Below are 15,065 nucleotides of genomic sequence, written 5' to 3' on the forward strand. Positions count from 1 at the left end.
TGATGTCACTATAGGGAAGTAGAAGGGACAGATCTTCCCTATGTTCTAGAAACAGGTTCTTCAGAGTTCTGACTGAAGCCTCACTGACCTGTAAATAGGGTTGTGTGTATAGTTGTATGTATTAAGGATATCTTGTCAGCAGTTATTGGTTTCAGTTAAAGAATGTGCCCTATATAGTTAGAATCCATAGTAATGGCCCGAGATTGTTCTCATGCAGGAAGAAGAGCAAGCCCGAACTCAGCAAGAGTTCCGACCGGAAGATCCTAAGTAAACTCCCGATCCAATAAATATAGACTAAGGCCACGCTTATAGTGCCGGCGACGTCGCCCGAAAAGAAATGCATTGCCACCGCGTGCGCTTATAGTAAGCGCGACGGCGACAATGCGGCGGAGCGACGTCGCGAAAATTGGTACCCGGCAAAATTTGATTTTTCAAGGGCTGTCGTCTCATCTGATGGCCCTTGAACCAATCAAATGGCCGGAAACCCACGCCGTCGCTGCCCGGTGAAATATAACTTTAGCCTGTGGCGACGGTTGACGTCACCCGACGTGTCGCCGTCGCCGGCACTATAGGCGCGGCCTAAGAATGCCATGCAGTGAAACGGGATAGTGATCCCAGAGAATAGTGTGTCCCAGAAAGGGTCCACCTGAGATGGGGGCATTATTGAAGCTCTGCCGGAGATTGTCAGTCTAACCAATACAAAGGGAAACAAGTATAAGTACCTCCTCAACATAGCAGTATGTCTGTTTTTGTACGGCGAGCATTATGAACGGCTGTGAATAAAGTGTTTGTTTGTACTATAAAAATTACTGGCGCCCATCATTATTCTATATGCAAATCCACACTCGGCCTGCACCGACCCAGCACCCACCATGTATATATATCCAACTCAATGTTAACTCCGTTGGAGCTGGGCAAGGAGGGTTACAATTGTACTTTGTTTGGGCCAAACGTACCATCAAATTATCAAAATAAGCAAATAATACATAGCAGTACAGTTGTATCCTAGATGTTATCAATAATAAAGAGCAACAATAACATCACTACTCCATGAATACTCCCCTACATGCTCCTCTTCTCACCTGCTTCTCCTTCACATGTACCCCCCTTTCTCTTAGGCCGCGATTATAGTGCATGCGCGACCGCGATACATGCACTAGGCTGGAGGCTATTGTGAAGCGATCGGGAGGAGTGGCGGACAACTCACGCGGCTGGTGTGCCCTCATTGGCTGAACTGCTCACTCGACACGCCCGTCGCGCGAAAAAAACAATTAAAAATTCGCGGTCGCTCTGCACGCTTGCGCGCACTATGGGTGGCCTCATTGTGGAACACACATTTGCATTCGTGACGTGCGATGTCGCGCGCGCACTATAATCGCGGCCTTAAAACCCCCTCCCCCTCTTCTCTCTCTCACTCACTATATAGGCATCACCTTTCTCTCCCTACGGCTGGAATAGGGTGAGGTGGGATCCCGGTGTGTGAAGAGGGTAAGGAGGGATCGGGTTGTGTGAGCCGGAGGGTGGGGAGCTGCGGAGCAGGGTGAGAATTGGGGTGTGTGAGGAGGGGGATGCGGGTGTGTAAGCAGGAGGGTGAGGAGCTGCTGATTAGGGTGAGGTGAAAATCGGGGTGTGTGAGAACGAGGATACGGATGTGTGAGCCTGAGGGCGAGAAGCTGCAGAGCGGGGTGAGGTGTGAATTGGGGTGTGTGACGAGGGGGTTCCGGGTGTGTGAGGAGTGTGAGGAGCTGCTGAGCGGGGTGAGGTGCGAATCGGGGTGTATGAACAGGAGGGTGACTAGCTACAGAGTGGGGTGAGGTGGGAGTCAGGTGTGTGTGGAGGGGGATCTGTGTGTGTGAGCAGGAGGGTGAGGAGCTGCAGAGTGATGTGAGGTGCGAATCAGGGTGTGTGAGCAGGAGGGTGAGGAGCTGCAGAGTGGGGTGAGGTGGGAATCGGGTGTGTGAGGAGGGGGGTGAGGAGCTGCAAAGCGGGGTGAGGTGGGAATCAGGGTGTGTGAGGAGGGGGGTGAGTAGCTACAGAGTGGGGTGAGGTGGAAGTCGGGTGTGTGAGGAGGGGGATCCGTGTGTGTAAGCAAGAAGATGAGGAGCTGCAGAGCGGAGTGGGGTGGCAATCAGGGTGTGTGACCAGGAGGGCGAGTAGCTGCAGAGCGGGGTGAGGTGCGAATCAGGGTGTGTAAGCAGGAGGGTGAGGAGCTGCAGAGCTGGGTGAGGTGGGAATCGGGGTGTGTGCGTAGGGGAGCTGCAGAGCGGGGGTTTGGGGCAGGAGGGCAGAAGAGGCAGGCAAAAGTCGTCATTCTGCGGCCGGGCCGGACAGAAACATTTAGCGGGCCGGGTGTTTGACATCCCTGATCCAAATGATGTGTTATACTCCGATAAATACTGTATATCTCTACATACTGAAAATTCAGCAATTATGCACAGGTACTAATGCTATTCTAATAGTAAATTAACATTCCTCCAGCAACCACCCATCGAAAAGCACAATACCAGCAAACAGCTCAAGTAGTTGCTGCTTTCAACTATTTGTTCACCTTTCAATTTCTGTTCTCCGAATCGGAATTGTTTCACAACTTTGCTGCAGCAACATCACAACAAAGCTGTGAGCGAGCGGGCACAGGACGTGGGAGGGCAGACATGCTGTGTGCCAATGACATCAAGACCCCAACCTACAAGCGATCCCACGGAAGTATGACAATCACATCCAGAAAGAATTCCTTACGAAAGGACTGGCATAGAAAGCTCAAATACATAAACAATCAACTGCAGTACATTTCTGCAGCAGGCGGACATGCAAATGTATTAAGGCAAGGGGAGTAACAGGCAGATATGTTCCGTGGCATTGAAGGGGTTAATAAATAATGCCGCTTTTAACTATACTTATACATTCATAGGTGAATTTTATTTTTAAGTAGTAGGGTGACATCCCATTAAAGTCACAGAGGACAAGTAGGTCTTTCAATAGCCACTAAAATGTGCCACTAATTCTAATGTCACTTCATAGGTCGGCTTATTGTGGAGCATCCAGCTAATGGAAGAGCGAGAACGTTTTGTGCCTGTTTTTGCCATCAGATGTGAATGCAAAATAAGCAAGAGGAACTGCAGACAGTTTACACCTATTCCATAGGAGAGACGCAAATTGACCCCTAACAATGCAAGAGATTCAATCAAAGTGATCCAATGTTGGTTAGACTCAGTGGGTGAAAATATCAATAAATCAAAAATATAATTACACTGTGCCCAGAAAAAAAATGACCAACTTTTTTGTCCCTCACATATAATTGTATTTTAATTTACTTGTCGTACTGTTTTCTTTATTATTACTAACGCCTACATTCTGCCCGTAAAACTGGTTGCGGTCCGCCCCCCCCCCCTAAACTCCTCACATCATCCAGAGGCAGTCTTTAAGAACATAAGTATTTAGGGATTAAATCGAGACTGAAAGCTTTTGAGTTTATTATTTCGAGAGAAAAAAATACACTTCTTGATCCCCATGTTGCCGGAGAGGCCTTGCAAAGGGCTCTTATTGTAGAGTCCAACCTCTGGCACGGAAGTGGTTAATCCTGTTACTTCGGGAAAGCGTGACTCAGAAAGCGCCCGCGGCTAATGCATTCTTACCCCCGCAGTGCTTTATATTCACAACCACACGGGAACGTCGCTGTCGCCAGAATATCCAGAGGCGATCATAGCAGCAGCATCCGCCTGGTTTCCCCAGAAAAGGAAGGGGTTCAACACGTTCAGATACAATCACGACATCCACTACATAAAAACCTCTATGGTACTCGGATTTTGACCGCCTCTAATAGGAGCTGATTCAGTGAAGTCCAAAAGCGGCAGCGGGGGTCGGTTTTCGGCTGAAAAATACTTGAACGGGCGCTTGGGACTTTATTGAATGATTCAATTAATCTGAAGACGTTACAGATACATAGCTAAAATAAAGGCACGTCTGCAAAACCTTACAGGTATCTGGAATAATAATTTTACAAACAATATATATATTTTTTTTGCTTATTATAACCCCCATTCACTGCCAGGAAGGCATACAGAGTGGTCCTCGCTGCCTGTCAGTCTGTCATCCGTCGAACGGATTACCCGACGCGTCATAATGCATTCCGCCCAACGCATTCCGCGATGTCGGAACACGCTCCGCAGCGGATTGGATTCGCAATCCGAACGTTTTGCTATCCGATGGCGGTTTGCGGGACGGCTTCCAGCGGGTAACCGAGGACCGCCTGTATAATGCATTGAAGAAGCAGCACATCGCTCGGTCAACCAGGACCTATGGGGATCAGACCCTGAGATTCCTATGACCAGATTATCCAAGTCTGTTTTGTGTTTACTTTCTCTGCCTGTGCTCACAGACGGAGAGGAACACTTTTGAAAGTGGGTATGTTGAGTTTCGGGCTCTGTTTTGCAATTTCCTCCTGAACATTTCCAATGAAACGAGTGCCAATGGTTTTCTCAGCACAAAATCCAATTGTTGTTTTTCTCATTCCCATTTTATATTAAACTGTAAATCTCCATGGCAGTTTTGGATCTGTCTCACGCCCGTGTGTAAAAATCCACACTGTTCACCCTTCAATTGACCGCGACAGAGGTATCAGTGGTGAAATGATTAATTAAAATGTATATTTATTATAATTAAAATTAGGCATAGGAGACATTATGCATAAAAGATCCAACAGACAAGAGCCATAAAACCTTAAAGTGTCTTTAAGGGAATATTGCAGCATATGTCCTACATGCCCCATTTTACCATTTTACTTATTACGTATACATATACATCGCAATTTACTTGCCTCATGAGATCTCCATAACAGGCAATTGAAGCAGCATGATGATTGGATGTGGCTGCGTTAGGCTGCCGCCATGGTGAACGCTGGAGAGGGCGCAAGTGTTCACTCGGCTTCTCCCCGCTGCTTGCAGCAGGAGAGATCTGTGTCCTGCATGCAGAGGAGACGGGGAGGCGGGCCTGTGACATCACGGAGCTGGTTGGTCCTCATTGGGCGAACTGCTCATGTGACCCGGCCGCCGCACATAAAAAACAGATTTTTCTGTTTTCGCCTGCATCGTGAGCGCCGGCGCCGCTGCTCTCGTGCGCCCTATAGACAGCCTCTTGAGGCACATCTGTGTGATCGCGCCGCGCGCGCCCTCCTGCGCACCGTCGCGATCACCACGGCAGCAGCCTTAGCCTGGGTCCGTACAGCCTTCGACTGCATGAAAGCATGAGCGCGCATGACGTCACCCGCGTGAAGCGGGAGTGTTTTGTGGTCAAGGTAGGCGCGCCGTGGGGGGCGTGTCTGTGACGTCACGGAGCTAGTTGGCCCCCATTGGGCAAACCACTCACGTGACCTGCCCGTCGCGCCGAGGATTCAGTTTGAACTAATTACTCGTGCGCCCCCTCCTGCTGTCGCACGCGCGGTCTATGGGCGCGATCAATGCCTAAAGGCAATGTGATCGCGCCTTCGCGTGGCCTTCGGCAGCATGGCCGCCGCCTTATTCTCCTTGTCTTTTGAACCCGTGTGGTGAGTTGCAGATACACATCTCTACACTAAATTCAGATACATATAGAATACTGCCCACCGCTAGCATCACACTGATGACAAGAGATGCGCCATTTTGGGGGGCGCATTTGGATCCGCAGCAGACCAGCCTGTTCCTTTGGTCCACAAATTTCAGCGGCTCGCGGTCAAAAGGGGGGCGATTCGCGCTTCGTGGATTTTATTATTATTAATTACCAATACACTCCACGGATTTTCGCAACCCGGCCACGGATTTGTAGAATCCTATCCGTGGATTCAGCAATCCATTGGCGGATTCTTAAATATGCGCCACCGAATTGCTGAATCCGCGGATTGGACCGTCCCCAGATTTTATCCAATGGCAGATTTTGATTAAAATCGACCAAATCCGTTTGCGGATTTTACCCCAGGAAACGGATTTGGGCAAATTCTCCCATCTCTACTGATGATGGTGTGTCAGATAATTACTGCAAATGCAGATTTACACCTTCTGACTGCTGAACACTGGGTTTACAGACTATACTGGAAATGCTGCAGGTTTGAGGGGAAACAGTTTTCTTACCACCTCTAAATAAAAAACAAAAAAGATGGTGAATTGCAGAATACTACGTGTGTGTGTGTATATTTCCAGGAAAAACGTCCAAGCAGGATGGCAGACCAAACTTGACGACTAATGCATGTATTTAAATAGCCAACGTGTCGGTGTGGAACACACCTCCGTTAGGACATGTGCAACACTAAACTGATGCCATATCCACATAGACAATCCCTGAATTACACAGCCTTAAAAATGTCCACAGTTTGGGGTTACATTTGTGAAATACCTACAGCTGGCATCTGTGATATTCTGGCAAGGCTGACACAGAGTGTAAGACAGTGTTTTTCAACCAAGTTCCCTAGAAACCCTGGGGTTCCGGGAGCATCCCTGAAAGATTCCCTGACATTTTCAGGTCGTTTACAAATGGTACCAAAAACAGAAGAATTTACAATGCATCTGATCTCAGACGCGCTATTAGAGAGGGTTGGGGTTCCTTACAGTGCATCTGATCTCAGACGCGCTATTAGAGAGAGTTGGGGTTCCTTACAATGCATCTGATCTCAGACGCGCTATTAGAGACGGTTGGGGTTCCTTACAATGCATCTGATCTGAGACGCGCTATTAGAGAGGGTTGGGGTTCCTTACAATGCATCTGATCTCAGACGCGCTATTACAGAGGTTTGGGGTTCCTTACATTGCATCTGATCTCAGACGCGCTATTAGAGAGGGTTGGGGTTCCTTACATTGCGTCTGATCTCAGACGCGCTATTAGAGAGGGTTGGGGTTCCTTACAATGCATCTGATCTCAGATGCGCTATTAGAGAGGGTTGGGGTTCCTTACAATGCATCTGATCTTAGACGCGCTATTAGAGAGGGTTGGGATTCCTTACAATGCATCTGATCTCAGACGCTCTATTAGAGAGGGTTGGGGTTCCTTACATTGCATCTGATCTCAGACGCGCTATTAGAGTTCCATAACCAAAAAAACGTTAAACACCCCTGGTGTAAGGGCAGTACCTCAGCACCAGCCTTTCCCCCAGTTTGAGCAGTTGGGGGCTGGGAGAGGTAGAGAAGCTGGGTACGGGTGATAGAGGTCCTATCAGAAAGGAGAAGACCAGCTGATCTGAATGGGTGGTGATGCCCTTTCACCAGTAAAGCAGATGGACCAGAAACACATTAGGGGTTATTTATCAATGTCTCCCAAAAGTGACATTGGACCAAATGATGTAAAAAACAGCACCACCTTTATCAAGAACAAATGTCATAGACTTCAATTGTGCTATTTTTGTGCTCCAGGTTTGCAGCTGGGAAATTGTGATAAATAAACCACACTGTGTTGCAATATGCTGCAGGCCACGCTGTGTTGCAATACGCAGCAGGCCACGCTGTGTTGCAATACGCTGCAGGCCACGCTGTGTTGCTATAACTACAGGCCACGCTGTGTTACAATACAATGCAGGCCACGCTGTGCTGCAATACGCTACAGGCCACGCTGTGTTACAATACGCTGCATTCCACGCTGTGTTGCTATAACTGCAGGCCACGCTGTGTTACAATATGCTGCAGGCCACGCTGTGTTGCAATACGCTGCAGGCCACGCTGTGCTGGAAGGGGTTAATAAACCTCAGCAGCTGGTGTGAGGGCAACAGTTTATGTATACTGCAATACACCAGTTCCCCAAGACAACTGCATACAGTAGATATCAATGAAAGAAATAAAATAAAACAGCATTCAGAAATGTATAAATAATAGCGTTTTCCGAGTGAGTGATACAATGCAGATGCCTTGGGCCATGATGACAGCACCATAACCGTTTTTATAACCTTTTGATGCATGCATACTGTAATAGCTTTTAACCACACTTCCTTCTGTAAACAGAACTGTATTATCTTACATAGTGACATGTAATATTTTTTCTTAGCAAGTACACACACTGGCCAGTGCATAGAGTTTGGTCTGGGACAATCAGGTCTTCCCACGAGGAGCTTACAATCTAATATGTAACCGTCTCTGGTACAGGAAAAGAGTGACTTGAAAAGATCACAATGAGTTGGCACTGGCATTTAAACCTGTGTTTCATACTCCAAAGACTATTGTATTGCTCCAACGCGCCACACCTAAAATACACACTGATATTTACTTGGAACAATGTCTGAATGACATATGCGACATATGAGGGCGAGATATAATTAATATTCACAGCTACTGCAAAAATATAAGCTAGTGAATGAATACATTTAATACTGCTAACAGGAAAATCCCTGCAATTGAGCAGTAGAATATAAAATATATTCTATGTCAGAGGTTCACAAACATCCCATATGTATGTACAGTTGTTTGAAAAAGAAAGTACACCCTCTTTGAATTCTATGGTTTTACATATCAGGACATAATAACAATCATCTGTTCCTTCGCAGGTCTTAAAATTAGGTAAATACAACCTCAGGTGAACAACAACACATGACATATTACACCGTGTCATGATTTATTTAACAAAAATAAAGCCAAAATGGAGAAGCTATGTATGAAGCTTACTGCTTCCATAGGAATTAAGATGCTAAGTAGCAGACAGGTGCTGCTAATCAAATGCCCTTGATTAATTGATCATCAGCAAGTGTGACCACCTCTATAAAAGTCGAAGTTTTAGCAGTTTGCTGGTCTGGAGCATTCAGGTGTGTGTTAACACAATGCCAAGGAGGAAAGACATCAGCAATGATCTTAAGAGAAGCAATTGTTGCTGCCCATCAATTTGTGAAGGGTTATAAGGCCATTTCCAAACAATTTAAAGTCCATCATTCTACAGTGAGAAAGATTATTCAAAAGTGGAAAACATTCAAGACAGTTGCCAATCTTCCCAGGAGTGGACGTCCCATCAAATTCACACCAAGGCCAGACCGTACAATGCTCAGAGAAATTGCAAAAAAACAAGACTTACATCTCAGACTCTACAGGCCTCACTGTAGAATGATGGACTTTAAATTGTTTGTAAATGGCCTTATAACTCTTCCTAGATTGATGGGCAGCAACAATTGCTTCTCTTAAGATTATTGCTGATGTCTTTCCTCCTTGGCATTGTGTTAACACACACCTGAATGCTCCAGACCAGCAAACTGCTAAAACTTCGACTTTTATAGAGGTGGTCACACTTGCTGATGATCAATTAATCAAGGGCATTTGATTAGCAGCACCTGTCTGCTACTTAGCATCTTAATTCCTATGGAAGCAGTAAGCTTCATACATAGCTTCTCCATTTTGGCTTTATTTTTGTTAAATAAATCATGACACGGTGTAATATGTCATGTGTTATTGTTCATCTGAGGTTGTATTTACCTAATTTTAAGACCTGCGAAGGAACAGATGATTGTTATTATGTCCTGATCTGTAAAACCATAGAATTCAAAGAGGGTGTACTTTCTTTTTCACACAACTGTATGTATGTCTTTATTTATATAGCGCCATTAATGTACATAGCACTTCACAGCAGTAATACACATGACAATCATATAAATAACAAATAATACAAATAACACATAATGGGAAGAAGTGCTTCAGACATAAATCTAACACTTAGGAATCTTATGTTTTGTGAGTGCCCTTATGAGAGAGAGAGAAGAAAGAAAGAGAGAGAGAGAGAGAAGAGAGAGAAGAGAGATAGGAGAGAGAAGAGAGAGAGAGAGAAGAGAGAAAAAGCATACCTTATTAGTGAAAGAAAAGCTACAGACTTCAAGAGAGTGCTGCCTTAAGTTAATTTTGAAGGGTTTAAGGGACCCCTATTAAGACCACCAGTGGGGACCACCATTGGAGTACCCCCGTTATATATGTTATATTTTGTTCCACAGTCTTAAGACCTTGTGATAACCTTACCTGGATGTATCTCAGGGCACTCCTTAACACACTGAGGTTGGAAGTCTTCTTGTCATCTACATTGGGGATGTTCCTCTTCAGCGTCTCAAAGCATTCCTTCAGGTGTGCACGTCTGTGGGGATACAGAAGCATGTCACACATCACAGAAAGCTTTATTACACGGAGCATGTTGTACAGATTTACCATATGCACGCAGTAAATGGTTCAACCAAGTGGCCCCTAACATGCCATCAACATTTCAAATGGATATGAAGCTACTTATCCAGCTAGTGCCTTAAGACACACATGGAAACTGTTGTTTTTTTTTCTTTTTGCCTTAAATTGGCCTTGTGCCTGAACCATGTGTAAGATACTAGTCAATCAAGTGTCGTTTATTTGACTTACACCTAGTGAGCCTTGGCAGAGATGTTTGACATACACGAGAGGCAGAAAAGCGACAGTCCCAGGTGCAGAATTATACTATGTCTATCACTACGCTATCATCCCTCGCCAAATGGCAAGCTGGAGCAAAAACAGGAACAACAAAAAATACGTTTCATACATTGACACTGAGGAGCAAGACGATTGCTTCCCTAGATATATAGTTTCCCCAAGTCTGTCCAGTTGGGAGACATGGCCTCTTACGTGTCAGTACTTGTGCCCGGGTAAAATGGAACACAAAGAACAGCCTCCTCCCATTTGCAAGCAAACACGGGTTAAACAAGGCAACGTAACAAAGTATCTACCCATAGAGCACATTGTCTGCAAATTGTGCAACAGTTTGCTTTCTTGCACTTTCTCTGTTGCGCAAATCCACACAGTCCTGCGTACGGATTTCAGTAACCTTAAAAAGTACATGTAGTACTTTTTTCAGTATTATCAGAGCGAGAGGGGGATGGGGATCCAGTGTTGTTCCAACAAACATGAGCTAGGTTCCCTTTAAAGGAGCGCCCTGCGACACGCTGCACTGCAATGAATGAGTCCCTTTATCGAGGGGTAACAGTCCATAACAACAGCACAAGCCCAGGGCACGTGCATTGCTGCACATTTTCTGTGGACTGAGACGGTTTAAGGAAGGCATACCATGTGCTGAAATCCAACAGGATGTTTAAACCAGAGAGTATACAAGAAACAGGGCCTGGTTTATATACACACCTGTTCTTCTCCAGTTTATTATGGACTTCCCGGGTGCCAGCCCTGCACGCAAAAGAAAAAAAAAAAAGTGATCTGTAAGAGGCTATGAATGGCAAATCCCCTATTTCTCTGTACATAACGCGCACAGTGCTGGCGAGCGTTTGGATATGTAAAAATAGTCATAATAGGCAGTGCTTCCACCAGGACAATGCTTCTTTCACTCACACCGAGGGCTAGCGCAGGAGAAACAGGAGCTACACCTAACACAACCACTTGTTCCCATCACAGGAAAAAATATATTTTTTCCTTACCCCGAGTACAATTTGAATCCGTTTATGTCTGGGTTGTTTCCTACCCGCTCAATCCTGCTCAGTCTGTGGACCTAATTATTTAATACGTCTTCAATCTCTTTTTTACCAAGGCTACTGTAAAAAGGTTTGAAATCAGATCGAGAAACTGCCTTTAAATACATTGGATTCGTTCCTGGCATTCCATTATCTTTTCCTAATCACATCATTCCGATGACTAATTAAGTGCATCAGACAAGAGGTGCTGGCCTTTCTCCGTTTGAGTGCAGAAATGGTTTGAAACCTGTTACGAAACAAAGCACCGGGCTACTTCCTTAAGCCAAAAACTGTATATTTATCTTCGAAGAAAAAAAATAATTATATATACATGTATACATATATACATGTATACATATACACACACATACATATACACACACACACACGTTTTTAAGTTATGGTGGGTGAAAAAGGCAACAAGAACCCTCCACTGTATTGCATATAGCAAATAAAAAGATCACTTGTGAGCACATTCACATGTCTTAGGCAGGTCTGCAACCCTGCCTTTCACCATTATCACCTAGCATACAGTGCTTCCACTGCAGCAAGGGATTCTGGGAAATGACATGCAAATGAGCACACAATGTGTCGCCTTGACACATTGTGTGCTCATTTGCATGTCATTTCCCAGAATCCCTTGCTGCAGTGGAAGCATTGTATGCTAGGTGATAATGGTGAAAGGCAGGGTTGCAGACCTGCCTAAGACATGTGAATGTGCTCACAAGTGATCTTTTTATTTGATATATATATATATATATATTTGCCTTCATCACCCTGATTTCACACTTACCTATGAAAACCATTCCTTGTTGTTTATTGCTGAGAGGCATTTATCTATTGGGGTCACCCACAGGTCAGGTTTTCAGGATATCTCTGCTTGAGCACTTCAACTGAGCCACTGGCTGGAACAAGTATAGTGGCTATTGAGCAACTGATTGAGCCACCTGTGCTGAAGCAGAGATATCCGGACCTGTTGGTGGCCCTTGAGGACCGGAGTTTCCCAGCCCCTGACATGCAGTGAGTATTATTCCTTCCTCACTCGAGCACATTTTTTCGTGAAAGCAGTATTGCAAAAATACGAGAATATTTAGTATTAAGAAAAATAAGGGGGAAAAACACAGTTCCGGGATATTGTGGAGTATTGGAGTTAGTTTACAGTGTCATTTTGTGAGACTGATAAAATAAGGAAAATTCAAGGGGAGAATAGGCAATTTAGTTTGCATAATCTACAAGCACCCACTGCTTAAAGTGGCAGTCTCCTGTAGCAGGTAAGAGAGAAATAATCAGAGAACTTAGGGCCTCATGCAGAGAGCAGCGCTATTTGCAATCTCGCCATTTTCCGGAGAAAATCGCGCTAAAAACAGCTGAAAATGGCGAGTTAGGAAAAAAGTGCCATTATTTTTTTCTATTTGAAAATCTCGCCGCGCGGCTGGCGAGAAACTACATCTCGCCAGTCTGAAAAATATCCGAATTCAGAAAGGCGCGCTCGCCATCTAGCGGCTGTTTTTGGCGCGATTTTCTCCAATTTTCTCCGCCAACTAAAGTTGGCAAGAATTAGGAGCTCGCCAACTATAGGGAAACAAAAAAAAAATGCGCGATTTTTTTTTTCCCCTTTCAGCTGCGCGCATCTCCTCATTTACAATTCTCCACATGCAGTAATGCTAAAAATAGCGGATTTCGCCCATTTCTGCATATGGAGAATAAAACTCTCCATTAAACCTACTTTTTATTCCCCTCTCCAATTTTAAATAGCGCTGCTCTCTGCATGAGGCCCATAGTCTAATTAACTTCCTTAGAAAGTTTCAGCCACTTCTATTGTAGCCTGTTTGGCCTATTTGCGTCCTGTTAAAAAAAAGATGCTACGTATGTTTTTATTTTTTGTTTTTACGAATTATTGCTTTATAACTGCTATACGAACAGTGGACAAAACAAAAACGTCCTCTACTTTGAAAGACAGACAAATAGTAGTATCCACAAAAGACATTAAAAGATTGTAAACACCCCAAAAGATTTTGTTTACCATAGAAAGGTTCAAAATTGTTTCAAACAGTTTTTCTAGAAATACATATTCCTGTTTTTTTTAACGGTGTCAATCAGTTCCATTTAACCGAGTAAACATCTCACTGTCCTAACTTCACTTTTGTCCCAAGAAAGCCTGCCACTTTAACGTAAGAGACAAGAGATTTCCCCTTGTCAGGAGGCCTGGCCAATAACCATATACTGTATTGGAGAGAAATGCAAGCGGGAAAAATGCTGCATCTGGCTACTTCCCATTTTCAGTAATAAAATCCTGGTTTAATTTGGAAGACATTCACCAAACCCCCTCCCCCCCAATGCTCAATGCATTTGCCAACATGCAAGCAATGTTCAACCTGCAAAACTGGCCCGTTTAATTACAGGTTTGAAGCAGGGGGTCTCGGCAGCTGAACTGGTTTAATTTCAGCTCCGGAAACCCCCTGCTTCCAGAGATACACACCTCCGTTGAGGCTTCCTGTTAGCCATCTTGACCGGGACATTTAAACTTTATAGGGACACCGGCACTGCTGCAGAGGTAAGTATCTCTGGAGCAGGGGGTCTCGAGAGCTGACGTTAACACAGTTCAGCTCCGGAGACCCCCTGCTTCAATTTTTTAATGAAACACAATGCAGAATGTTCTGCTGCTTTCAGGTATGAGGGGGCCTGCAGTTTGCAACTTCCAGGGATCTTATAGGGAAACCCCAGTAAGTCTCCGAGCCTGGGGAACAAATATTTCAATCTTCACTGTCAGGGGACTGGTTAATAAATCTGAAAAGAAAAAAACTCCAACTGGGTTTATCTTGCTGTTTAAGCAACTATGTTTTACTTAATTTCTTTTGCATTATTTTAACGTAAGAGCCTATTAGAGAAGTGCAATACAAACTCGTGAATTATGGACATTTCTAATGTGCAAAAGTCTCAGAAGTTATTACGTTTCGCCCCGTAAAGTTGCACACATTTCTGGGATTGCAGAAACATTAAATGTGAGTTTTTTTTTTTTTTTGGGAAAGCCAATGAAATCAAAAATAAATAAATAAACTTTTGCGATTTTGCAAATGTCATTAAAACTATTCACAATTTTTTTTGCAAATGTGCAAATTGCTTCATACAATTGGGTGAAAACTCACAAAGTGACCAGTCAAACTTCACACACCTCCACACAGAATAAAAAATATACATGAATTCATTTGTAAAAACTACTGAGATACAATTTTTTTCTTTTTTTTTAAAGACTGACTAAAAAACTCTCCAGTGTTTATGAAATTAGTAGGATTTGGGCTGGAATGCCAACGTGTGCAGGACACATTCATTTTCCTCTATGAAAAAAAAGTGCTAGGTATGAGACACTACATCACAGCTAAACAGGGCTGCACCTTGTTTTCTATACTTAGCAATACAAGCGGTGCCATGTTTATTGACCGAAGACCTTTGATACGGTTGGTCAGATTACTGATAACTTGTCTGTTCCCCTTAAACTTCAGCCCCCAATTGGTTTGGGTTTATGAACTCACAGTTCTGCTGCATAAAGTTCATTAAAGCAGATAGCTTCATAGGATTGTCCCAGCTGAAGAAGGTTAAGCCACAAAGATCAAGGCTTAGCCCGTTGCTTTCCCACCTTGCACATTAAGCTAGACAGGCTGCCATTTACAGC

The 15,065-nt window shown here is 44.4% G+C and overlaps 1 protein-coding gene across 2 annotated transcripts in view; it reads right to left on the reverse strand.

The window, feature by feature from the left end:
- The window catches only part of MNT (MAX network transcriptional repressor), a 108,509-nt gene that overhangs the window by 61,047 nt on the left and 32,397 nt on the right, over positions 1 to 15,065 (reverse strand). Inside the window, exons 3-4 of one of the 2 annotated variants that reach the window (XM_075594366.1) lie at positions 11,073 to 11,114; positions 9,939 to 10,050 (exon numbers count right to left, since the gene is read on the reverse strand). In XM_075594366.1, the coding sequence (XP_075450481.1) occupies positions 9,939 to 10,050; positions 11,073 to 11,114 (154 nt within the window). The remainder of the gene's footprint in view (positions 1 to 9,938; positions 10,051 to 11,072; positions 11,115 to 15,065) is intronic. The other variant, XM_075594367.1, reaches the window with a different exon arrangement.

This window comes from Ascaphus truei, chromosome 3, assembly GCF_040206685.1.
Source record: "Ascaphus truei isolate aAscTru1 chromosome 3, aAscTru1.hap1, whole genome shotgun sequence".
NCBI lineage: Eukaryota > Metazoa > Chordata > Amphibia > Anura > Ascaphidae > Ascaphus > Ascaphus truei.